The 24,626-nt window shown below is 37.3% G+C and overlaps 3 protein-coding genes across 3 annotated transcripts; 2 read left to right on the top strand and 1 right to left on the bottom strand.

The window, feature by feature from the left end:
• The first annotated feature begins 51 nt into the window (after positions 1–51).
• Positions 52–7,948, top strand: ddx41 (DEAD (Asp-Glu-Ala-Asp) box polypeptide 41). The gene is made up of 17 exons (XM_082177579.1): positions 52–233; positions 632–721; positions 870–1,023; positions 1,904–1,978; positions 2,071–2,131; positions 2,210–2,346; positions 2,435–2,507; positions 3,520–3,673; positions 3,844–3,980; positions 4,127–4,289; positions 4,446–4,577; positions 5,579–5,650; positions 5,738–5,834; positions 6,168–6,317; positions 6,933–7,004; positions 7,173–7,283; positions 7,420–7,948. The coding sequence occupies exons 1-17, from the start codon at positions 207–209 to the stop codon at positions 7,554–7,556; spliced, it is 1,842 nt and encodes a 613-aa protein (XP_082033705.1). The 5' UTR covers positions 52–206; the 3' UTR covers positions 7,557–7,948.
• A 141-nt stretch (positions 7,949–8,089) lies between these two features.
• dok3 (docking protein 3) lies at positions 8,090–14,876 on the top strand. Its single transcript, XM_082177578.1, has 5 exons — positions 8,090–8,312; positions 9,299–9,607; positions 10,940–11,030; positions 12,244–12,413; positions 13,402–14,876. The coding sequence occupies exons 1-5, from the start codon at positions 8,256–8,258 to the stop codon at positions 14,629–14,631; spliced, it is 1,857 nt and encodes a 618-aa protein (XP_082033704.1). The 5' UTR covers positions 8,090–8,255; the 3' UTR covers positions 14,632–14,876.
• Positions 14,877–22,175: 7,299 nt separating this feature from the next.
• On the bottom strand, positions 22,176–23,679 carry atoh1b (atonal bHLH transcription factor 1b). Its single transcript, XM_082177615.1, has one exon. The coding sequence runs from the start codon at positions 23,226–23,228 to the stop codon at positions 22,533–22,535; it is 696 nt and encodes a 231-aa protein (XP_082033741.1). The 5' UTR covers positions 23,229–23,679; the 3' UTR covers positions 22,176–22,532.
• Between the last annotated feature and the right edge of the window lie 947 nt (positions 23,680–24,626).

A 24,626-nucleotide genomic window follows, 5' to 3' on the forward strand; every position in this document is an offset into this window, starting at 1 on the left:
TGGACGATCCGAGATACTTTCGTTTCGTTTAGTCTCTTTTGGGCCACCGTAGTGTACGTAACCTATACGTCACGAATCTGCTGCGCAGTAGCAGCGTAGCATGCTAGCGAGTAAAAACAATACTTGATAATGTAACATTTATCTTACATTTTTACACTAAATATTATCGCTAAATTGTAAAACTAAAGCTAATAACGTCGAGCATCATGGAAACAGAAAACCGACCCAAAAAGGTGAGTAACGTTACTATTATGTAAATAAATGGGTCTTAATAAAGGAAACAGACTCACCCACATTCACAGTATTAAACGTGTGATTAATTGTACATCGATTAGATTTTTCCCTACTGGTTACTATATTTATCTATTATAGAATTACGTTTTAGCAGTTTAAATAACGAGTCAAATGTGTCAAAATTAAGCAAACTGGTGTGCTTGTTTGTGTTTTGATCAAACTGATTTAATCTGTTAAAGCTCACCCTGCTTTAGTGTAAATAAGCACTTATACGAAGAGAATGTGTGCTCCTGAACTGCCTTATAACGTTATGTGATGCTGTTTGATATGTAATGAATGCAGTTTGTATTACATGTAACGTTTACAGTTAATGCTGTGCGACTTGTGTAATTGTCAGAGAAACTACTCGGAGAAGTCTGGATCAGAGGGATCAGAGGATGATGACTATGTGCCGTATGTTCCTGTTAAGATTAGAAAACAGCAGATGGTAAGCAATCTCTACTACAGAATTGTCATTGATTGTCATGAGAAACATGTTTTTGTTTCTTATGTCATCTCTGTGGTTCTCTGCCACTTTCTTGGATATATGCTGTGGTTCTTGAAAAACTCTCTCATTCTTTTGCCGTGACCCTCAGCTCCATAAGGTGATGCGTCTGCGTGGGAAAGGGCTCACGGAAGAGGAACAGAAAGACAGCGGTGGAGAGCAGAAAGATGAGGATGAGGGTCTGGGCCCCCGATCCAATGTCAGTCTGCTGGACCAGCACCAACACCTCAAGGAGAAAGCTGAAGGTCTTTACACACTCCCCTGTTCTTCATTACTTGTTTACAGTCTAACGCTGTGGTTCTCAACCTTTTACTCTGGGCCTCCCACTGTCTTAACAATATTTGAAGCCCTGAAGAAGACTCTATTATATCCATGGATCTATCTATCTATCTATCTATCTATCTATCTATCTATCTATCTATATATATATATATATATATATATAGAGAGAGAGAGAGAGAGAGAGAGAGAGATAAAAAGTACTGACCTCAATCTTTTGAACGGTAGTATATATTGTTACAAAAGATTTATATTTTAAATAAATGCTGTTCTTTTTAAAATTTGTATTCATTAAAGAATCCTGAAAAAAGTATCACAGGTTATAAAAAAATATAAAGCAGCACAACTGTTTCCAATATTGATGATAAATCAGCATATTATAATGGTTTCTAAAAAATCATGTGACTCTGAAGACTGGAGTAATGGTTGATGAAAATTCAGCTTTGCATCACAGAAATAAATAATATTTTAAGTATATTAAAATTAAAAACCATTATTTTTAACTGTAATAATATTTCACAATATTTTTCAAAATTTTTGGTCAAATAAATGCAGGCTTGATGAGCATAAGAGACTTCTTTCAAAAACTTTAAAGGGATACTCCACCGTTTTTTCATATTAAACTATGTTATTCCCTTAACTAAGACGAGTTGATACATACATAAATGTATAAATATGAAAGTTTTTTTTTAATTTATTTTTTAAAATGTCTCCACTGTACTTGTAGTACAGTATAGTTTCAAAAGGAAAAAAAAAATATAGGCCTATATTAATTTTCTTGAGTGGTCCCTGTTTTTTTCTTCCATAATTTTTATTTATTCTCAATTCTCACATTAATAATTCTAGCTCGAAAGGAGTCTGCAAAGGAGAAGCAGTTGAAAGAGGAAGAAAAAATTCTGGAAAGTGTGGCTGAAGGCAGAGGTAAGCTAAAACAGAATAATTTGCCAGGTTCTTAAATGTATTGGTAAAAAGTATTATCATCATAAACCTGCATCTTTCAATATCTTTATCAGCTCTAATGTCTGTGAAGGAAATGGCCAAAGGAATCACATACGATGACCCAATAAAAACAAGGTGAGCTGGCTTTCACTCTCCAAATCATGCGTGTTTGCATTAAAGACAACACCAAATCATTTCTGATATTCTCTTCAGCTGGAATGCGCCACGTTACATTCTCGGCATGCCGCCAGCACGGCACGAACGTGTACGGAAGAAGTACCATATTCTTGTTGAAGGTGAAGGCATTCCACCACCCATTAAGAGCTTTAGAGAGATGAAGCTTCCTCAGGGTAAGATCCATCTCACCTATTTTACATGCAGCACCTCACTCACAGCTTCACGCTAATGGCCCGCTCTTAACTCTAATGGTCTTTGCAGCCATCCTGAAAGGACTGAAGAAGAAAGGAATCGTTCACCCAACACCCATTCAGATTCAGGGAATACCAACCATGTGAGTTCCATGTGGGGCTGTTTTGCTTGGGGCGATATTCAATCATTATTATACAGTGTCAGGGGGCTTTAGATGGTTTTAGCTTGTTGTTAATTTAAAAAAGGACAAATTAAAGGAACACTCCACCGTTTTTTGAAATAGGGCTTATTCACCTTCTTTCCTACATTTAGATAGGTGGGCAAATGCATTTTTGTCTCAGTGCATGCATTGTTTTAGTTTGACAGGGTTGGCGCTAGCTTAGCTTAGCATAATGAATGGAATCCTTTGTTGCCAGCTAGCATGTCCTGAGTAAAAGTGATATAAAAAAATTAAAAAACCCCCACCTAATTACTTCTTGTGGCCTGCGTATTCACAACAAGTACAAATAGCGATGCAGATTAACACTAGGCGATTTCCTATGCAGATTTTGACTTGGGACTATATTAGGGGGAAGCACAGGCGAAGCACTGCTACTTGGGCGCAGAGATATCACGCCCAAGTAGCAGTGCTTCGCCTGTGCTTCCCCCTAATATAGTCCTTAATATATAAGTCAATATCTGCCTAGGAAATCGCCTAGTGTTAATCTGCATCGCTATTTGTGCTTGTTGTGAATACGCAGGCCACAAGAAGTAATTAGGTAGGTTTTATTTTATTTTATATATATCACTTTTATTCAGGACATGCTAGCTGGCAACAAAGGATTCCATTCATTATGCTAAGCTAAGCTCACGCCGACCCTGTCAAACTAAAACAATGCATGCACTGAGACAAAAATGCATTTGCCCACCTATCTAAATGTAGGAAAGAAGGTGAATAAGCCCTATTTCAAAAAACGGTGGAGTGTTCCTTTAACATTTAGCTTGAATTTTTATTAAAAAATGTAACTATTTTAATATTCTCATATTAAAGTATATATATATATATATATATATATATATATATATTCATACATACACACATACTGTACACATGGCATAAACATTTCAAAATATTAACAATGTTTTATAACTTGTGTTTTTGTTTGTTTGTTTAGTCTCTATGGCAGGGACATGATTGGTATTGCCTTCACCGGCTCAGGAAAAACCCTGGTTTTCACGCTGCCCATCACTATGTTTTGTCTGGAGCAAGAGAAACGGCTACCCTTCTGTAAGAGAGAGGGACCCTACGGCCTCATCATTTGCCCTTCTGTAAGCCCACTCTGTCTCTCACACATCCTGTGTCATCTGCTAGAAATATTGCAGACAAAAATTAAAGCAGATTACCTATATGTAACTATTTCTTCATATAAATCACAAATCAAGAATCAGATGGCAACATTATGGTAATTTATATTGCACGTCTTTCTCTTCGTCTGTAGAGGGAGCTGGCGAGGCAGACACATAGTATCATTGAATACTACTGTAAACTCCTAGAGGATGAAGGGGCTCCACAGTTGCGATGTGCGCTATGTATTGGGGGCATGTCCGTCAAAGACCAGATGGAGGTTGTAAAGCAGTAAGTCAAATTATTTAAATTTACACCTCATGACATTTAAAAAAGAAAAGGTCATAAAATACCAGGGCGTCATATTGGGTCTTTATTTGGATGCTGATTTAGTTAGAAATCCCTTATAAACTTATGAATGATGAATGTGATTGTAGTGGGGTGCACATGATGGTAGCCACTCCTGGCAGACTGATGGACCTGCTGAACAAGAAGATGGTGAGTCTGGATATCTGCCGCTATCTGGCTCTGGATGAGGCTGACAGGATGATTGACATGGGTTTTGAGGAGGACATTAGGACTATCTTCTCTTACTTTAAGGTACTTTTCTGCACATCTGTTCTGAACATTTAGTCAGTATACATAACTAAATGTCGCTGCCCTTTTCAGTGTTTTCCTGAATATGTAGTGGTTTTATCATCAAGGGTAATTTCACCATGATGTTTTTTTTTTGCCTAATATTATGGTCTGCTTCAGGGTCAGAGACAAACACTGCTCTTTAGTGCCACTATGCCCAAGAAGATCCAGAACTTTGCCAAAAGTGCTTTAGTGAAACCCATCACCATTAATGTGGGCAGAGCTGGAGCTGCAAGCTTGGACGTCATCCAGGTAAGACATTAAGATGAAGGCCCAGCATTATTCTTTCCTCATCTTCCATTCAATCCTTTTACTTGTTTTGTAAAATTCTATCATCATTTACTCAGCCTCATGTCGCTCCAAACCTGTATGACTTAATTTCTTTTGTGGAACATGAAAGAAGATATTTTGAAGAATGTTGGTTACCAAGCAGTTTCAGTTCCCACATGACCACCAGAAGTCAATGGGAACTGAAACTGTTTGGTTACCAACATTCTTCAAAATATCTTCATTGATGTTCTGCAAAAGAAAGAAATGCATACAGATTTGGAAAGACAAGAGGCTGAGTAAATTATGACTATGAATAATACACTACCGTTCAAAAGGGGGTTGTTTTTGGAAGAAATTATTTTATTCTACAAAGATGCATAAAATTGATCAATGTGATGATAAAGGCATTTAAGGTGTTACAAAAGATTTCTATTTCAAATAAATGTCTGTTCTTTTGAAAATTCTTTTCATCAAATATCCTGAAAAAAAGAATTACGGTTTACACAAAATATCAAGCAACTCTTTTTGACATTGATAATAATAAGAAATGTTTCTTAAGCAGCAAATCAGCATATTATGATTTGTGTAGGATCATGTGACACTGAAGACTGAAATGCTGAAAATTCAGCTTTGCCATCACAGGAATACATTTTATAAAATATATTTATATAATAATTTTATAAAATAATTTTATAAAATAAATATTTTAAAATGGAAAACAGATATTTTGAATTGTAGTGATGTTTAATGATTTTAACAGTATTTTTTATCTTTATTTGCAGCTTAGGTGAGCATAAGAGACAAGAAAAAATCTTGCCAACCCCAAACTTTTGAACATTATTTGTATTTGTATTTGTATTTATTTTGATCTCCATTAGCTGTAACAAGTACAGCTATTCTTCCTGGAGTCATTAGTGTATGCTAATGAATCTGAACAGAACGTTTTTCTTATATACATCCTCACTTTAATTTGTGTGTTTTAGGAAGTGGAATATGTCAAAGAGGAGGCCAAAATGGTTTATCTCCTGGAGTGTCTTCAGAAGACCCCACCTCCGGTACGTGGCACCTCATTCTTTTTAAACCACATCTGAGAACCCTACATTATCTCTTCTAAAGGTCATACTTCGTACATTGTGTCTTAGGTATTAATCTTTGCGGAGAAGAAAGCAGATGTAGATGCCATACACGAGTATCTTCTGCTGAAAGGTGTGGAGGCAGTGGCTATTCACGGAGGAAAAGGTACCACATCATCCATCTCAATCTGCTTGTAAAGCACACACCGTCAATCAGCTGTATGCATGCTGGCTCCTGCAGCTACAGACGCTCTCCACCGGGTGTCATAGTCATAGTGCTAAACCAGTGTTCAAACTATGCCAGAACTTTTGATCTCACTTGACCTCAAAGGTTTAACTCTGCAGTTTCTGTGGCTTCACATGACACTGATCATACGCACTAGCTAATGCTGTTCATGTTACCTAAAATATCTAATAGTCTGTTATAAATGTGACTGTTCAGCACAAAAGTAAACAGATCATACAGTTCAGCAACACACTCCTCAATTGTGCTTTTTAGACCAAGAAGAGAGAACGAAAGCCATTGAAGCATTCAAAGAGGGAAAGAAAGACGTCTTAGTGGCTACTGATGTTGCTTCGAAGGGTCTGGATTTCCCAGCTATCCAGCATGTAGTCAATTATGACATGCCAGAGGAGATTGAGAACTATGGTAGGTGTTCAGATGATTGTTTATTTAAAGTTTTGATTTTTATATATATATATACGATTTTTATGAGCATAAAAATATCCAAAGGGACATGAAAAGACATTTATAATGCTTCTAAAGATTTATATTTCAAATAAATGCTGTTCTGTTTATCTTTCTATTCATCAAAAATGTGACACAGCACAACTGTTTTCAACACTGATATGTTCATTTGAAAACAAATTAATTTATAATGTAATAAAATTTCAGATGGTTTACAGTATTTTTAATCAGCCTTGTTGAGCATAAGACAAACTTTTGAACAAACTAGCATTTAATATGGTTCATACAGTTCAAAACGTATTTAGAAGCCACACATGTAGGAATGTGTTTAAGATAACAAAATGTCAATATTGTAAATGGCATTTATTTTAAAAAAAAACGGTAGTATAAGTTCTCCTTTCACATTTGACAAAAGTTTATGAAATTAGCTTATTAAATGTCATTGCAAAAATGGTTCAGAAAAATTGTTAGTTACGATGAAAGCTCCAGCATAATATAACTGTAGATGCCATTTTTTTAATCTTTTTATTTTATTTTTTATGTTTACATGAAATGTGTGACACATTTATTCCACAGTCCACCGAATAGGCAGAACAGGTCGATCTGGAAAGACAGGAATAGCAACAACATTTATCAACAAAGGATGTGGTAAGTTTTTTTTTTTATTGGTTGATCTTTAATTTCTCTTTAATTTTTTATTTATTGTATCATTGCTTCTTCCGAAATAAAATTACCACCACAAACAATGAATAATTATTTCCCCAAATATACTGTATAGATGTTATTGTGCATCTAAACTCTTGTTTTATTTCATAGATGAGTCTGTGCTGATGGATCTGAAAGCTCTTTTGGTTGAAGCCAAACAGAAGGTTCCTCCTGTACTGCAGGTCCTCCAAACGGGAGACGAGACGATGCTGGATATTGGAGGTACAAATTACATACTTATTGCTGAAACAAGCTTATATAGCTTACATGCACAACATTGTTGCAACATTTGCTTGATTGTGCAAAGAGGTTCAAGTACAAGATAAAGGCATTTTTAACTTCTTCTTTTTACTTCTAGGGGAGAGAGGCTGTACATTTTGTGGCGGTTTGGGCCACAGGATCACAGATTGTCCCAAGTTGGAGGCCATGCAGACAAAACAGGTCACCAACATCGGCCGCAAAGACTACTTGGCCAACAGCTCCATGGATTTTTAATGCTGTCTACTCCTTCGACGTTAAATTCATTGAGAGAGGCTTCGGTGTTATGTTTTATGTCATTTTGTACAAAATGTATTATTCATGGAACTGTACATTGTTTCATTCATTTCAGTGAACCTTTTGTTGCAAAATACAGTCAAAAATACTGCTTTGTATAAGTAAAAAATATACTAAAGTTAGTTAGTTCCATAGAGTTTTCAGCAGGTTTTGCTCTATATTGATGTTCATGTAATCATGTAACAGCTGAAGTGTTAGAGTATTTATCTGAAATCCACTCAGGCATGTTTTTGACAGTTAATTGTTTATTTGCTACACATCCAGTGTAAATATATGAACGTCAATTCATTCTCTTCGTTTTATGATGCAAATAAAATTCTTCTTAGAGATTACTTTGAGTATCTGATTACATCTCTTTGCAATGTCCTGTTTATGACCAAACTTTGCTGATTGTTAATAAAGAAGCATGTCAATGTTAAGTTCTCAGCGTTTATAGGAAACCAGTCCAGACCATTTTTAGGCCTCTTGGTGGTGAATGACGTGACCCCCAACCAACCTCACTGAAGCATGATTACTATCAAATTTAGCATCATACACGTCTCTCTCTCTCTCTCTCTCTCTCTCTCTCTCTGTTTTGTCACCTTCTGTAGAAAATACAGGAACTGGACAGGAGCACTTATTTAGAGGCAAACTAGCACAATGGACGTAATTTCTAAAGAGGGACCGCTCTTTTTGCAGGGGGTCAAGTTTGGGAAGGTAAGGTTGTTCATTGAAAATGATAATTTAACACTTTACACATGTGGAAATTGTGTGGCTTTAATTTTATTAATTAATTATTTGAATTATAGTATTAGTACTATTATATTTGATGCATTAGTTTTTATGCATTTTATATTACTTATATTAATAGTATATTTTATAGTTTATTGCTTGAGTCGAGTGTGAAGTTAGCCAGGCCGTGGTCATGGGTTAAACTTGCATGGGAACACGCATACTGATCAAATGTGATCACTTTGATTAAAAAAATGTCAGGCAATGCATATAAATATAAACAGATTTAAAGGGAGATTAAAATCCACCAAGTGATGAAAATATATTTTTTTATAATTTACTCTTGCCCTCATTTAATTCCAAACCTGTGGAGTATTTTTTTTAATGTAAGTGAATGGACTCCAATGTTGTTTGGTTACCAACGTTCTTCAAAATATCATCTTTTGTGTTCTGGAGAAGAAAAAGTCATACAGGTTTGGAACAACATGAGGGTGAGTAAATGATGACAGAATTATTGTTTTCAGGTGAACTGCTCCTTTAAAGTCATTACAATTTATTAGGTAGGAAGTAATGGAAAGAAAAAGGTTGGAAAATCATTGCTAATCACAGTTATAACAGCATTAAAGCAACCCTTTAATTATTCACAACTAGCCTTGGGAATTATAGGTAGTCAGAAATATTAAACTGTACATTATTAATATAGAAGGGAAACGGCAGCTGGTTACCACCTGAGGTACTTCCATCTTCATGGTAGCGTTTAACGGCTATAAATCATGCATAGGAGATTATACGAAGCAACTTTTCATAACTTCTGCTGCCGCCTCTGGCATGCTCTCCCAGATACTAACCAGTCCCAGTGGAGGAGTACTGAACTAGACAGTCTGATAAACCCTTCCGAGTTATGCCACAAAATAATTCACTTTCCTTACTCTGTCTTTGCCTCCATTTAAACATTCCCCTTGTCCCTGCAGAAGATATGGCGGAAATCCTGGCTGATTCTGTTTGAGCCCAGCCCTGCAGGGATTGGTCGCATGGAGCTGTACGACATGCGTGATGGAGGGGGTCTGAAGGGGTTCGCCGTTGCGAGGCCTGCGGGTCTCAGGAAGACGGACAAACGGGTGATTCGCCTGACAGACTGTCTGAGCATCACCCCGGCCATTGGAGAGAGCTGTCCCACGGATTGCTCTGCCTTCTTTTTAAACACCACCTCATGCACCTACACCATCGCTGCTCCCAGTCGAGAGGACTGGATCTCTGTTCTGTGCCAGCTAGCATTTCAGGTATGAGGATTTTGCAAAGTACAATGTGTTCTTGGGTCAAACATTCCTGTCAAACAAACCCTATCCTTAACCATAACTTTGACAATTACATTTCATTTACATATTTGGCTGATGCTTTTATTCAACGCGACTTGCGTTGCATTCAAGGTAGGCTATTTCATTTGGTCATGCATTCTATGGGAATCGAACCCATGACCTTGGCATTGCTAGCACCATTATGGAGTGTTTGAGCTACAAAAACTTGTACATCTCATTGCATCTTTTGTATGCAGTATATTTGCCTGGGTGTTACTCTGGTTTTAAGAGGCAAACAATTTTCATGTCATCGAAGTTATCTTTGAAAATCATGGATATGAAAAACAAGGATTGGAGCTGCTTGCATTGTTAAATGCAAATCATTCTATAGTTGCCTTGACAAGAATTTTTAAGTTCAAAAGGCTACTTTACTAATTAGATGAGCAAAAGTTTTTAAGTTGGCTCAACCGGAGCTAATTATTTGAGTTAACCTAAAAAGTTGAGTGTGATAGGTTGACTTATTTTTTTCCCAAGTTGGCTCAACTAGTTGTTTTTAGTTGCCTTGACAATGATTTTTAAGGCTCATCTAGTTGTTTTTTGTTGCCTTGAAAATAAGTTTTAAGTTCAAAAGACTACCTGTAGCTCATTAGATAAATAAAAGTATTTTAGTTTAATTGGAGCGAATTAGTTGCATCGTGAAAAAGTTGAGTGTGATATGTTGCCTTTTTTTTGTTATGAGCCACTGCTAAAATCAAAGGGAAATTATTAAAATATATTATTGATAAATTGTTCAAGCAACTACGAACAAGGATTTTGATCCAGGAACATATCATAGGATCCAGTCTCCTCTCAGAAGTAACCCATTCATGTATCCAAAATCAGTACAAGTTTTGTCTGACACCTAAAACCAGGCAACAGCAAGTTTGTCCGATACCCTAAACTAGTTAACACAACATTTTGTCTCATATCAAAGCTTGTCATTAACCAACTTTTCGGCAGAAGTAAGAGATGAAGTGTTGGTCAATCAAGCAGTTAATTGAATCATTTTAGTTGCATCTTTATTGTAAGCCCTTATAAAGCAAACATGAATGGAAGTACATTTTCCAAGTACTAAAGTGACTAAATTCAACACATCTATTATGACTAACATTTTTTAAGGTACAGCTTCTCACAGCAGCTCGCCTGTCACAGAGGAAGTGTTGATGACCACACCTTTGAGTTTATGATTGCACAAGATTGTTCTTTTCAAAGATTGATAGCATAAAAAGAGGAATTACTAATGTACATTGCTATCAACTGCCTTATTTTTTTTTTTAGAAAACCCAAGGAACTGAAGATGCCAGGAAAGTCCAGAAAGATAAATATATGCCACTGGCTGATAATCAAGTGTACTCCACCTGGGGAGCAGGTGAGACTGGGGTCTGAAAATACACCTCGCTATAAGCGAAGCCTGATCCAGAACCACGATAACGATTAGCTACTGTTAAACTAGGTGTAACCAACTGTTTGTTTCAGTTAAGCAAGAGGATGTGTTTTAATGATGCAGACGTACTTCTGTTTCCATTATGTGGTCCTGTATCTATATGTAGGTCTAAAATAATAAGAAAAGAGCACAGAAATAATCACTCTCACACATACTATTTGATAAACAGAGACAATCATTAGGGTTGTCAAGCCTTTAAAAAATGTAATTGAATTACATTACATGATATGATGATTAATCAATACAATTATTCACAAACAATGGCATAGATCAATATTTTTTGCTGAGAAAAATCCCCAAATGAAGACAGTTCAAAGACGTTATTGCGGTAGATAAATGAAAAAGTTTTTAAAAGTGTCAAAATATTGTTTTATCTCCTTATCTTTGAACATTAAGTCTAAAAGTGTTCAGGTTTCAGTCTAAGTTCTTGTCTTTTTATCTGTCCTATATTGTATTTTATTTTATTGTTGGTTTTGTGTAGTCGTGCAGATGGCCGTATTTGGTGTTGCATCATATCTTGCTGTTCGTTTCAGCATCTTGACATATTTCTGTGTTATTTGGAAGTAGTCTGGTGAGAAGTTACAGGTCTTGTTTTATCAACTTGTAAATTTTACATATTTAAAACATTTTGGGATCTACCTTCCTCTTTCTCATAAATAAATATTATGCAGCGCATTCCTAGTTTTCCCCATTTTCTTAGTATTAAAATGCTCACCCAGAGAGTTAAATATAAATGATAAGAAGTCTAGTCTCAGAGAAACTCTCTCATAGTCTCTCATTCTCAAGATGACTTGCAACACTGATAACGCAAATTCTTTGAAACACGAAGTAACGGTTATCTGAAATCTGTTTTTGAGCCACACAGATGTACTGCTGTTGGACTAATAGATCTATGTGTGCATAAAAGGTGTTTGAAACTAAGGGCCCTCAGTATACCCTAAAGAAAAATAAATTATGCTAAGTATACTACTTAATATGAATACCCTGCAATTGTACTTTTAGCATACTAAATTGGTATACTTAAAGTGTGCTAAATTGTCAAATATATTTTATTTAGTCTTTCATTCCAGAGGTCTGAGATCACAGGGTTTGTCCAGAGAGACTTTGGTTTGATGTTTTTATGAATTCCACCCCACAGGTCAGTTCCAGGTGACAGTGCAGAGCACAGATGCGTCTCAGAGGTGTAGGATGTCTGGTTCATACCTGCTGTCTTCTGAGAAAGAGGCTATTTGCCTGCTGGACCTCAAGACCGGACAGTCAATCTACTGCTGGCCCTACAGGCTCCTCCGGAGATTTGGCCAAGTTAAGGTGCTTCATGAGGAATTAAGAGATATGTAACCCTCTGACTCAACATTTTTGCTTATATAAATGATATATATATATATATATATATATATATAATTTATATATACACATTATGTATATATCCCTAAAGGACCATGATTGAAAACCACTGTCTTAGGGCACGTTTACACGACGACGATGTACTAAAAACTGAAACGTTTTTCCTTTGCGTTTTTTGCGTACAGATGACAACTTTGTCAAAACGATCCCCGTTCACACGGATCCGCGATAACGACTAAAACGCTGTATTCTGCTGTCAGGCCAGTAGTTGGCGATTTCACTTTGTGAAGAAACACTTTGTGCCTATAGACTAAACACGTAATACACACATCACCGTTTTCAAATTTGCATTTTTGTTGTTTACATGGAGACGATAACAGTATCGGTTTCAAAAACCTACACTTTTGAAACCCGTTTTCAAAATCTTGCGTTTTCAGTCTTTCTAAACGCAGTTGTCATGTAAATGAACGGCCTAAACGCAATAAAAAAAAATCTGTTTTGAAATAAAAATGGTGTCGTGTAAATGGCCCCTTGCTCACAAAGGTTGCATTTAGTTGATCAAAAATACAGTAAAAAAAAAAGGTAGTACTGTGAAATACTATTTAAATTTTATTTATTTTTTTATATTTATTTCTGTGATGTCAAAGCTGAATTTTCAGCATCATTACTCCAGTCTTCAGTGTCAAATGATCCTTCAGAAATCATTCTAATATGCTGATTTGGTGGACAAGAGACATTTCTTATAATTATCAATGTTGAAAACAATTGTGCTGCTTAAAATTTTTGTGGAAAGTTCTTCTGGATTCTTTGATGAATAGAAACAGAATGTTTTGGTATTTTTTTGGTAGGGAGGATCTTTAATGATTGAAAATATTGAATTATTTTCTTGTTTAAATTTTTTGGACATAAGTGAATATAAGTTTTTGAATTTGAACTATTTATGTCTTTTCAGGGGGGAATTATGATTGAGGCTGGTCGTCGCTGTCACACTGGGGAGGGTCAGTTCATTTTCTTGTCAAAACAGGGGTCACAAATACACAGGGCCATTGAGGAGGCCATCATGCACCAGAGTGTCCAAGAACTGCTGGCACAAGCTTCTGCTCTTCCGCAAGAGTTTGCACCTCAGCCCCCGTCGCCTAAAAGTAAACCACAGGACAAGTCTAAGGTGAAAATGCTTCCTCCAGTCAGCATGAACCAAGAGCGACCGCGTCCAGCATTAAAATGCAAATATGGACAGCAGATACACAAAACCATTGAGGAGGTTCTCGTACACCAGAGTCTCCAAGAGCGGTTGCCACCACCCAAACCCCTTCCACCAGCCATTTCAGCCCCACCAATTTCACCAAAACCCAAAACTAAAGTCAACAAGAATCAGGAAAGACCTTGCCCACCTGCACTGCAGAAATATGGGCAGCCAAAACACAGGGTCATGGAAGGAGCTCTCACACACCGAAATGTCCAAGAGCTACTGGCAACATCCAACCCTCCTCAACAAGCCCCTCCACTGCCACCACCCTTGCCTAAAACCAAACCACGGGACAGGCCTAATGTTAAAAAGCATCCTCCGGCTAACTTAAATCAAGAAAGACCATGTCCGGCACTATCACGCAGAAACATCTCCTTACCAGATCCACCTTCTTGTGTCAAAAGCCCTGTGATTAGCCCAGATGATGTTTTGTATTCAGTAATATTTCCACAACCACAACCAAAACCAAGAGCAAAAATGAATCTCCCAAAAGTTGCAACACCTCCCAGTCTACCAAAACACTTTGGAATTCAAATGAATCCGGATACAGATGTAATTGTGGAGAAAGGGAAGGAATGGAAATCATCACAAGAACCTTCTGAGAGCAGCGATGATGAGGCTCCTTCCTACACTAACTGGACTGCTAAGACAACTGCCGAGCAGGATCAACCCAGTATTGAGGATCTGTATAGCAAAGTGAATTTTGCCTCCAAGCTTAAGAACAGACAGAATGAGAACAACGATGATCAAGAGCAGCCAAACGCTGACCAACAAACTCCCGTGATCACTTCAAGCGAAATCCCTGTCGACTTCAAACAGACCCTTTCTAGCATCCTTTTTAGAGAGCGGTCCAAAATGCAACCCCCATTTCCTTCCAGGTCACATGGGGGAAGTTGCGATCAGATAGACAATATAGATGAGGAGATGACAGATTAAGGTTTCCATGTCTATAGTTGAGGTTATTGCTAGCCTGATTGATGTAAGTGATATGTGTTATACGGTGTGGTAAGTTATCACATACGTTTTCAATAATAATGTACAGAATATGTGAGATAGGCTAATGATTAAATCTATCAAAAAAAATTATGATATGAATACTAAAGTAAATGATTTTATTATAAAAGTCTTTGTAAAAATGTGTATTACTAACCAATAAAACAATTGGTCGCTGGCATGAAATAGTTGGGTGCGGTTGTCGCCTCTGTGTCTTTTAAAGGGATAGTTCACCCAAAAATGAAAATTGTAATCATTTACTCGTCCTCAAGTTGTTCCGAACCTGTATGAGTTTCTTTCTTCTGTTGAAGAAAGTATTTTGAAGAATGTTGGCAACCAGAAAGTTGACGGTAGCCATTGACTTAGTATTTTTTTTCCTAATATGAAAGTCAATGGCTACCATCAACTGTCTGGTTAACAACATTTTTCAAAATATATATTTTTTTGTGTTCAACAGACGAAAGAAACTCTTACAGGTTTGGAACAACTTGAGGGCGAATGGTCCGTGTAACGCTTTGCAGTTCTTTGTTCAATTTGAAATTTAATAATCAGAAATGAGAAAACGGCCCCTTTATTCGTTTTTTCGTTTTTTCAAAAAAACGAAAAAACGAGATTTCGGCTTGATTTTTCGTTTTTTTGGTTCACAGGCAAAAAAACGAATAAATGACTTCAAAATTCGTTTTCCACATCTGGGCGGCCTGACACGCCCCCTTCCGCCGATTGGTCAAGCAAATCTGAGCATGTGACGTCATCAGTTGTCGCTCAGGTCTGTTCAACAAAATAATAGTCCTCTACTATGGCTACAGATTCTTAAACTGTACAGGGCAGGTCAGGTCCTATTGGGCTTTCTTCTGTGCAACATTACACGTTTCACAGAAATCTTTACATCAGAAATATTAATTATTAGTCTGCCACCAGCCTGTTTTATTTAGCTGTGTGTGGTGAAGCTGCGCTTATGGCGGCAAATCAATGCCAATAATAAACGAGCGCACAACTGATGCGGGCGCGAGCGGTAAATGACATACGCGAGAGGATAACAGATCTACACGCGAAGAAACGGGAACTCGCGAGCTCATTCAAACCCTGCGCGCGCGCATGACATCATCTCTGCACGCAATACAAGCCCTCGCGTGCGCGCATGATCATTCCCCACGCGCTCGCGCTTGATCTGCTCTCGCCTGCTGCTTTTGCTCGCTCGAACACTTTTATTTTTGGCAGTCGAGGGGCGGGACTTACTGTTTTAATAACCTCAAATGTCATTGGTTACTTTTCCCCTTTTCCAGAAGTCAGTTGCGATTGGACGCCTGTCCAATGACTCGTAATTCACTTGACTTGAGACATGAGACATCACTTCATTTGTTTTATTTATTGTGTGTAATGTGATTTAATGCATTGTTAATATAGAATAGATTCTTACCAGATACTTTATTAACAGAAAGTCTTATTGCATTGTGTTGTTAAGAGATATTTAGGCTACAGACTATGACGCATTTCCATGGTTATTAGCATTGCAAATTGACCCAAATTTGTATACATTTTTACGTTTTATATTTATAACACTGTGATTTGTGATATTGGCATTAAAATATCTAAAATAAATTGGAGAAAAATGGGAATGTAAAGTCATACAGGTGAAACTCGAAAAATTAGAATAAGTTCATGTGCAAAAGTTTATTTATTTCAGTAATTCAACTTACAAGGTGAAACTAATATATAGACTTGTTACATGCAAAGTGAGATATTTCAAGCCTTTATTTGTTATAATTTTGATGATTATGGCTTACAGTTTATGAAAACCTTTTCACAATATTCTAATTTTGAATTTGTTTCTATTTTTGAACTTTTGCACGATGTTCTAACTTTTCGAGTTTCACCTGTATTTGCTGTATATCACCACTACATTACCACTATACTCTCATTCACCACTATTTACGTTTACCCAACCAAAATTATATTGGTTCTGAGAACCTCAGAAATGTAAAACGTGTCCATTAAATAGTTGCAAATATAACAAGGGCTTTGGGTGAAAGATACATTACTTGTTTATCAATATTCAAGAGTTGTTGTGTAAGCTTTTGTTATCATCCTGTGTATTACTATTATGTCAATTTTGAGTGGTTTATTATATTTTCTATTAAATGTAAAAGGGATTCTGGCTTCTCAAGTTAAGATACAGTACACAGCATAAATGATTACACCCCTCTGAAACCCAAACAAATTCAGATTTTTTTCTTTATCTAGGGCTTTTTTTTTTTTTTTGAAGATATGTTATGTTCAGATGGGGTGTAATCATTTATACGGTGTACTGTACTTGCCTCATACTTTCTCTTATTAGGTTATTAGCTTACAAAAAGTTAGATGGTTAAGATCACTATATAATATTTTAATATCTAATTTGCTGGGTTTAATTTTGTTCCTCTATATTTTGTAGCAAATTCTGAAAAGGCATTTGTAAGCTAATTCATGCTGTGTACTGTATCTTAACTTTGAGAAGCCAGAACCCCTTTTGCATTTAATAGAAAACATAATTAACCACTTATATTACCTAAAAATTTATAAAAGATTTGGTCAATTTGCAATGCTAATAACCATGGAAATGCGTCATAGTCTGTAGCCTAAATATCTCTTAACAACACAATGCAATAAGACTTTCTGTTAATAAAGTATCTGGTAAGAATCTATTCTATATTAACAATGCATTAAATCACATTACACACAATAAATAAAACAAATGAAGTGATGTCTCATGTCTCAAGTCAAGTGAATTACGAGTCATTGGACAGGCGTCCAATCGCAACTGACTTCTGGAAAAGGGGAAAAGTAACCAATGACATTTGAGGTTATTAAAACAGTAAGTCCCGCCCCTCGACTGCCAAAAATAAAAGTGTTCGAGCGAGCAAAAGCAGCAGGCGAGAGCAGATCAAGCGCGAGCGCGTGGGGAATGATCATGCGCGCACGCGAGGGCTTGTATTGCGTGCAGAGATGATGTCATGCGCGCGCGCAGGGTTTGAATGAGCTCGCGAGTTCCCGTTTCTTCGCGTGTAGATCTGTTATCCTCTCGCGTATGTCATTTACCGCTCGCGCCCGCATCAGTTGTGCGCTCGTTTATTATTGGCATTGATTTGCCGCCATATGCGCTTGAGAGCGCCGAGCGGGAGAGGCTCACTGACCAATGTTCAGATCAGCAGTCAGAACTTTTCTTTTAGACGCTCCGTTTTGCCACGGGATGGTGATTGCAAATACTGTAATGCCAATCGGCTGAGGGTGGGTACCGATGATGGTGAAATACATTTTTACTGAAACTGTAATCCGCGACCCGTGAGAATGAGACAGATGATTGACAGGACGATAGCGGAGGCAATTAAAGGCGCAAGATAACTTCTGTTAACAAAAACATAAATAAAAAACTGTTTAATATAAGTGACTTTGTCTTTGTTTTATTGTTTTTGTTGTTTTTAGTCAAATAATCGTGAACCACAAACTGAGCCTTCGTTTTAAAGGGCAATTTCCAAATATATTTTATTTATTTGTTATAATATGGGTATTTTATAATACAGCATAAATAAAAACAAGCACACGTAATATGTATGCCTATTTGGTTTTGTTTGTGTGAACTTTCATCCCCAACCATATTTCTTCATGCTCCACGCTCAGCACCCCTACTTCCCATGGTAGGCCTATAATTAACACGTAAAATCTTTGGTATATGTAATCTATATGTAATATTTAAAAACACTTTACAGTGTGATGGAAAAAAAACTTTTCTTAAAGTGTGTTGTATACTGTAATTGTAAACGGTTTTTTGAAAGAAAAACATTGCGAGCAAATGTCGAATTGTTGTTTAAAATATAAATCAACAAAAGGCTTTAGGCTGTCTGATTAACTCTGTATGAACAAACACACAGGTTTGCAGTATAGGTGGCACAGAAGCAGCATCTGACCCTGCATTTTTAGATGTACATTACACACTAATGCAGCTCAAAGGAGGCACTGTGAATTTGCATAGCAATTTCATTCTAAGCGGCCATTAAATGTGAAGTGACAACATGAAACACTACTTTCAATATATAAAAAAGCAAGTCAGCCTGATAATGATTGAATACCAATTTACTCATTTAGGCTCACAATAAGCAGATTACATAATTATACCATGAAAAAAAATGATATAGGCTATATATATGTGTGTGTGTGTGTGTGTGTGTATGTGTGTAAAGGTATGCCACTTACTGGTGGAACCCAAACAGAAGTCCAGTTCTGGCTGTATAATCAAACAATAAAAACGAGAAACAATGCATGCCATCAAGAACATTTATTGATTCCACAGGAACTTGATCCAGTTTCCCCCATTTTTACTAATAACTACTTTGTGTTAATTCAGAGGACAGTAAGGCAAACTATTAAGCATGAACTCGAACAGGATCAATTAACATTTTCAAAGCATTTTGGAACTCTTCTTGGTGGAAATTGACAGCACGTTCAAAAAGAGATGAAATGTCAGGATACTGCATAGAAAACGTATGGAGTTCAATTGCCTTTGCAATATTTTGCATTTATATATTTTTGTATATATTTTATAGTTTTCAGATGATTTGATATAATTTAATTGATTAGTTTGTTAAATACACATACTTTATCTGTTTGATTATTGTATTATATTGAAAAATTTGTAAAATCAAAAATCAAAAATAAAATCTTGTTTTCCATGCCCTAAGAGCAATAAAACACATAGGAAAAAAATCCTGACTGAGGTTATCATAATTCATGCATGAAATGGTTAAACACTTTTTTTATTTATGTTTTTGTTAACAGAAGTTCTCTTGCGCCTTTAAAGGGTAACTAAACCCTAAACCAACTTTTTTTAGTTAATGATCTGTAAGAATGGGGCTTTATTAGTGCTGTTCATTGATTCAAGTAGTTTTTTTGACATTTGTGTTTAAAGTGTTTTAATTTTACAAAATAGGGTGTAAAAACGTCTGAGTGCTGCCCTCTTCAGGTTGAACAGTGGCTACTGCAGTTGAATTTTCTTATTGGAAGTTGTGGTACCCTCTGACGTCAGAGGGTACCAACTAACCACGCCCTTGCCTGCAGAGAGATACGTCACAGATGCACGCCCCCTCTCCACTGGGCTCTGCCTACTTTTCCAGCATTTTTCAAATATTGCCAGTGGGTGGAGTCAGGCTCTGACCAGGGGTTTAGTTACCCTTTAATTGCCTCCGCTATCGTCCTGTCAATCACCTGTCTCATTCTCACGGCCCACGGGTCGCGGCTATGATTACAGTTTCAGTAAAAATGTATTTCACCATCATCGGTACCCACCCTCAGCCGATTGGCATTACAGTATTTGCAATCACCATCCCGTGGCAAAACGGAGCGTCTAAAAGAAAAGTTCTGACTGCTGATCTGAACATTGGTCAGTGAGCCTCTCCCGCTCGGCGCTGTCAAGCGCAGCTTCACCACACACAGCTAAATAAAACAGGCTGGTGGCAGACTAATAATTAATATTTCTGATGTAAAGATTTCTGTGAAACGTGTAAAGTTGCACAGAAGAAAGCCCAATAGGACCTGCCCTGTACAGTTTAAGAATCTGTAGCCATAGTAGAGGACTATTATTTTGTTGAACAGACCTGAGCGACAACTGATGACGTCACATGCTCAGATTTGCTTGACCAATCGGCGGAAGGGGGCGTGTCAGGCCGCCCAGATGTGGAAAACGAATTTTGAAGTCATTTATTCGTTTTTTTGCCTGTGAACCAAAAAACGAAAAATCAAGCCGAAGGCCACATTTACACATAGCCGGGTATTTAGAGAAACGAATATTTCTCCCCCTCCGTTTTCAAAAATAACATCGTGCACACAATATCGTTTTCAAAAAAAGTTGTCGTTTACATCAACCCGCATAAATACAAAGGGGCGGCAGTGTAAGGAGAAGGATAAAGCCATGCAAGCCAATCAGAATCCTCAAAATCGACAACGACGAATAGCACGAGCGACTTCCTGTTCCTTTCAAAACAATAGACATGGCGCGAGGTTCGTTCGTGTGGACAGACAGCGAAGCAAATGCAAACAGGCCAAAAGCGTTTTCACAAAAGTAAAAATGAGTACCACTTTAACAGCATCCATGATCAAATAGTAGCCAAACAAACTCATAGACAGTATGGAACAAACTCTAAACATAGGGCGCTCACATGACGTAAGCATTTTCTGGCGCATAATGTGACGTTTGAGAACCTAAAACCCCGTTTCTCCCAGTTGACACGGCAACACATAACCGGCGTTTTCAGAAATCTCCACTTTGGCCGGAGTTTTTAGAAATAATCGTTTTCTGGGATAAAAACGGCGTTTTCGTGTAAATGACAGGCCAAAACGCAGGGAAATATCTGCGTTTTCCCATCGTGTAAACGGGGCCGAAGTCTCGTTTTTTCGTTTTTTTGAAAAAACGAAAAAAGGGGCCGTTTTCTCATCTCTGATTATTAAATTTCAAATTGAACAAAGAACTGCAAAGCGTTACACGGACCGCGAATGAATGATGACACAATATTTATTTTGGGATAAACTATCACTTTAATGCAGCGTTTCCCAACCCTGTTCATGGAGGTCCACCAACAGTACAGATTTTGGACTCCCTTATTATCTGAGCCATCTATTTCTGGTATTGGAGTCTCTACTAAGGAGCGGATTAGTTGAGACTTGTCTGAATAGGAAGAGTTCGAAAATGTGTACTGTTGGTGTGCCTCCATTAACAGGGTTGGGAAACACTGTTTTAATACATCCTTTAAGTTATCTTTTTTATTTGGTGAAATCCCATTTGAAGCGCCTCACATGTCTTTAAACCCTGACCTTGAATAAGCAGTTCATTGATTGGACTACTTCGAACACGCCCCCTTGTGGCCTCGCCCTTTATTAAACCAAAGAAGTTTTGATTAAACTCAATCGTGAACGAGAGCGTGAACGTGGAAAGAGGCTGCTGTGCCGACCGATTCAACAGAGACGACTCATGTGAGTCAGTCGAGTTTAAAACAATTTAAGAAATTGGTTCGCAATAATGCTGACTCAATTGAAATGGCATACGGGTGGTGGGCCTACAGAAACTCGTTAGGGTCATGATCATTTTAAGGTTCAACAAAATCATATACTTCCATACCTGATTTGTTGACATTGGGAAAGCGTGTAACTTTTTTAACGATTTTAATTCAGTCGTGAACAAATCTATTGAGTAAATCGGTTTAAACGACTCACACAACACACTAAAGACACTTGGGCTACTTTGTCACCAACCACTGGAGAAACTATGTAACCTAAAGAAAGAGCGAGTTTTTGGTAAACTGTTTCAAACGCTACTAGTGATGGTTAATCAATGGAATGTGATAGGCTACCGAATGAAACAACTTGTGCTGATTTTTTTTTTTTTAGGTAATAGGCTAAGTGCAACGTTTTTCAGCCATTCAGGTTTCTGAAACCAATGTATGAATCGAAGCAATCCCGATAAATATATGAAAAGAAAATCTTTATTAAACTTTTGAGGTAATAAAAAATCACAGAGACATAAATAGCATTTTTGTCATTACTAATGAAGGTTTTGTACACGTGGAATGGAAAAAATCCAAATGTATGTAATTGTCTGTTTTAAAGTGCAATTAAAGGGCTTGTATTTTTTTTTCCTTCCCTTTTTTGTGAGTTTTCAGAAATGTTGACAATCAAGTAGCCTAATGAAGCATTGTCTAGAAGAACTAACCATTATCAACAGGGCCTATCTATTTGGTTCCTTCAGTGTCTACTAAAACACAGACAAATAAATGATGATTAATCAGAGTGCCACAGTCTCAAAGTCAATCCAAGCAAAGCCATCAGCGTCCTCCAGTCTGTCCTTCTTCGATGTCGCTGAAATGGGACGATTCGCCATCACTCGCATTTAACGTGACATCATTTTTCTCCGGAACAAAATTAGAAGGTGCGTCCATTGCGTAAGGGATGCTGGTCCTCAAAGTCTGAGCTGAACTCCTCTGACCAAGGTTACCATGGTTGCCAGATGCGCTGCATCCATCCCTCAGATCTCTGCAATCCGACTGCACAACACCATCCAACAAATCGGACAGTTCTGTAATGTAAATCTGCGCCATCTGAAGGGTGTCGTACTTAGAGAGTTTTTTCTCGTTCTCCAAGGACGGAATGACGCTCCTCAGTTTGTCAAACGCTCGGTTCAGTCCGTGCATCCTCCGCCTTTCTCTCGCGTTAGCGGCCACACGTCTGTGTCTTTGAGGTCCGGGGGGATTTTGCTTGGAACCCCCATGTGCTTTAGATCCTCCCAGATCAGATTCCGATGTCAAAGGACTGTTGTCTCCAGACATGTACTCGTCCATGGCGGCATCCACCGACGTGTGAGTGTAGTGGTCGCCTGCGGATGAGTACAGGGGGGTCGCGGAGGTCATCCAGGCCCGTGGGTCACTGCGGGTCAACCTCGGATGTTCAGAGAGAGAAAACTCATCAGGTCGTCCCCGAAATTTTCCATCTGACCAGTGCAAAAGTTTGGTTTTTGCTGTCATGGCTGATAGGCTACAAAAAAAAAATAAAAATAAAAATCAAGTATGGAGAATGCTGACCTCAATCTTGGTGCCTTGGGTGGGCCCTTTACCTTCAGACAGGATCCTTGTTGGCCTTATAGTGGCATCACCTCCCTCCCTCCTCCCCTGAATGCTCCTGTTGAGTGCTCACAGCCAATAGAAAATGCTCCTCAATCTTCCATAGAATAAAGAGTTGTTTTTTTCTTCCTTGCATGTCCTGGGGTGATAGAAGATTTTTGAACCTAAGAATGATCACAACACAGATTAGAATTTAATCAACTGCAATTTTAACATTTGCTTTAACATAACTAATTTAGCCTAATTAAATAGCATGTAATATTTATGTTAAAATTATGTTTTATTTTATTTGCATCTAAATCATGACATATTTTGTGATGTGTTTTCTGGGTTGTTTTAATAAATAAAAAAATTATAAAAAAAACAGAGTCTTGCCTATGCATCTAACAAGCTAGAAATAAAGAACTCAAATCTCAAACCTCAGGACTTGATCTAACATCCTTATCCATTTTATTCAAGATAAGCAACGGAATTGGTATCCAATAAAATCTAGCAAGAAACTTGCATAGCAGCGTCATATTCCTTCTCAAATAAACTGTAAACTGCAATAAAACGAGCAGGTGGAAAGCAGTTCGTGAGTCGCACCTGTCGTCTGCGAAGTCCAGGAAAACTGATAAGTGTCTTCAGTCTTGTCATAAATCATTTAGCAATGAAGCAAAACAATATTTGGACAAATCATAGGTGGAGACGCTCAGTAACAACACACGAAACGACCATGTTGTTTAAAGTTAAATAAAATTATTTATTGCAATAGCCTATTTTAATTCTTCTTTTTCATCTATTTGTTTTATTTACTAAGCCAGCAGTTTACTTAACTTAAGTCTTAACGATATTTTAAACAAAACACCTTTTTTTTTTTTAAATGTACCATAAGGTGTAAAAAAAACAACAACAACAAAACAAAACTCGATAAAGCTTATGATAAACAATGACAGGAGTTATTTTGTGCTGGCGTGCGTCTGAACGGAAACTGCGTGTTACCTCCTCAGGCGAAGGGGACTTCTATTCGCGAGATAGGCTATAGATAACTAACTTGTGGTTACTGAAACTTTTAAAAAACGCAGTTGAAAGGTAGCCTATTATGTATTTGCCTTTGTATTTAATTATAGTGTATTTTTAATTACTTGTTTGTATGTGAATGCCATTCATTTAGTTAGCCTATCAAATTTGGTAAATGCGCAGAGATGCATAGACGCCTTTCTAATACTATGTCAACATTGTGTCGAACAGCTGGGCTAGGGAGTCACTGCTGTTTTCTATAGGTCTATTTCTTGTTTAGTTGTTTTTAAAACTTATTTAACG

Source organism: Leuciscus leuciscus (genome assembly GCF_965113295.1).
Source record: "Leuciscus leuciscus genome assembly, chromosome: 8".
NCBI classification, from domain to species: domain Eukaryota; kingdom Metazoa; phylum Chordata; class Actinopteri; order Cypriniformes; family Leuciscidae; genus Leuciscus; species Leuciscus leuciscus.

What these genes read in the sequence shown, in the direction of transcription:
- ddx41 (XM_082177579.1), top strand. Translation starts at nt 207, where the DNA reads ATGGAAACAGAAAACCGACCCAAAAAG. An exon ending in AGAGATGAAGCTTCCTCAGG is followed by an intron (nt 2,347 to 2,434) that starts GTAAGATCCATC and finishes TGGTCTTTGCAG; the next exon opens with CCATCCTGAAAGGACTGAAG. An exon ending in GCCTCATCATTTGCCCTTCT is followed by an intron (nt 3,674 to 3,843) that starts GTAAGCCCACTC and finishes CTTCGTCTGTAG; the next exon opens with AGGGAGCTGGCGAGGCAGAC.
- dok3 (XM_082177578.1), top strand. Translation starts at nt 8,256, where the DNA reads ATGGACGTAATTTCTAAAGAGGGACCGCTCTTTTTGCAGGGGGTCAAG. An exon ending in AGGGGGTCAAGTTTGGGAAG is followed by an intron (nt 8,313 to 9,298) that starts GTAAGGTTGTTC and finishes TTGTCCCTGCAG; the next exon opens with AAGATATGGCGGAAATCCTG. An exon ending in TGTGCCAGCTAGCATTTCAG is followed by an intron (nt 9,608 to 10,939) that starts GTATGAGGATTT and finishes TTTTTTTTTTAG; the next exon opens with AAAACCCAAGGAACTGAAGA.
- atoh1b (XM_082177615.1), bottom strand. Translation starts at nt 23,228, where the DNA reads ATGACAGCAAAAACCAAACTTTTGCACTGGTCAGATGGAAAATTTCGG.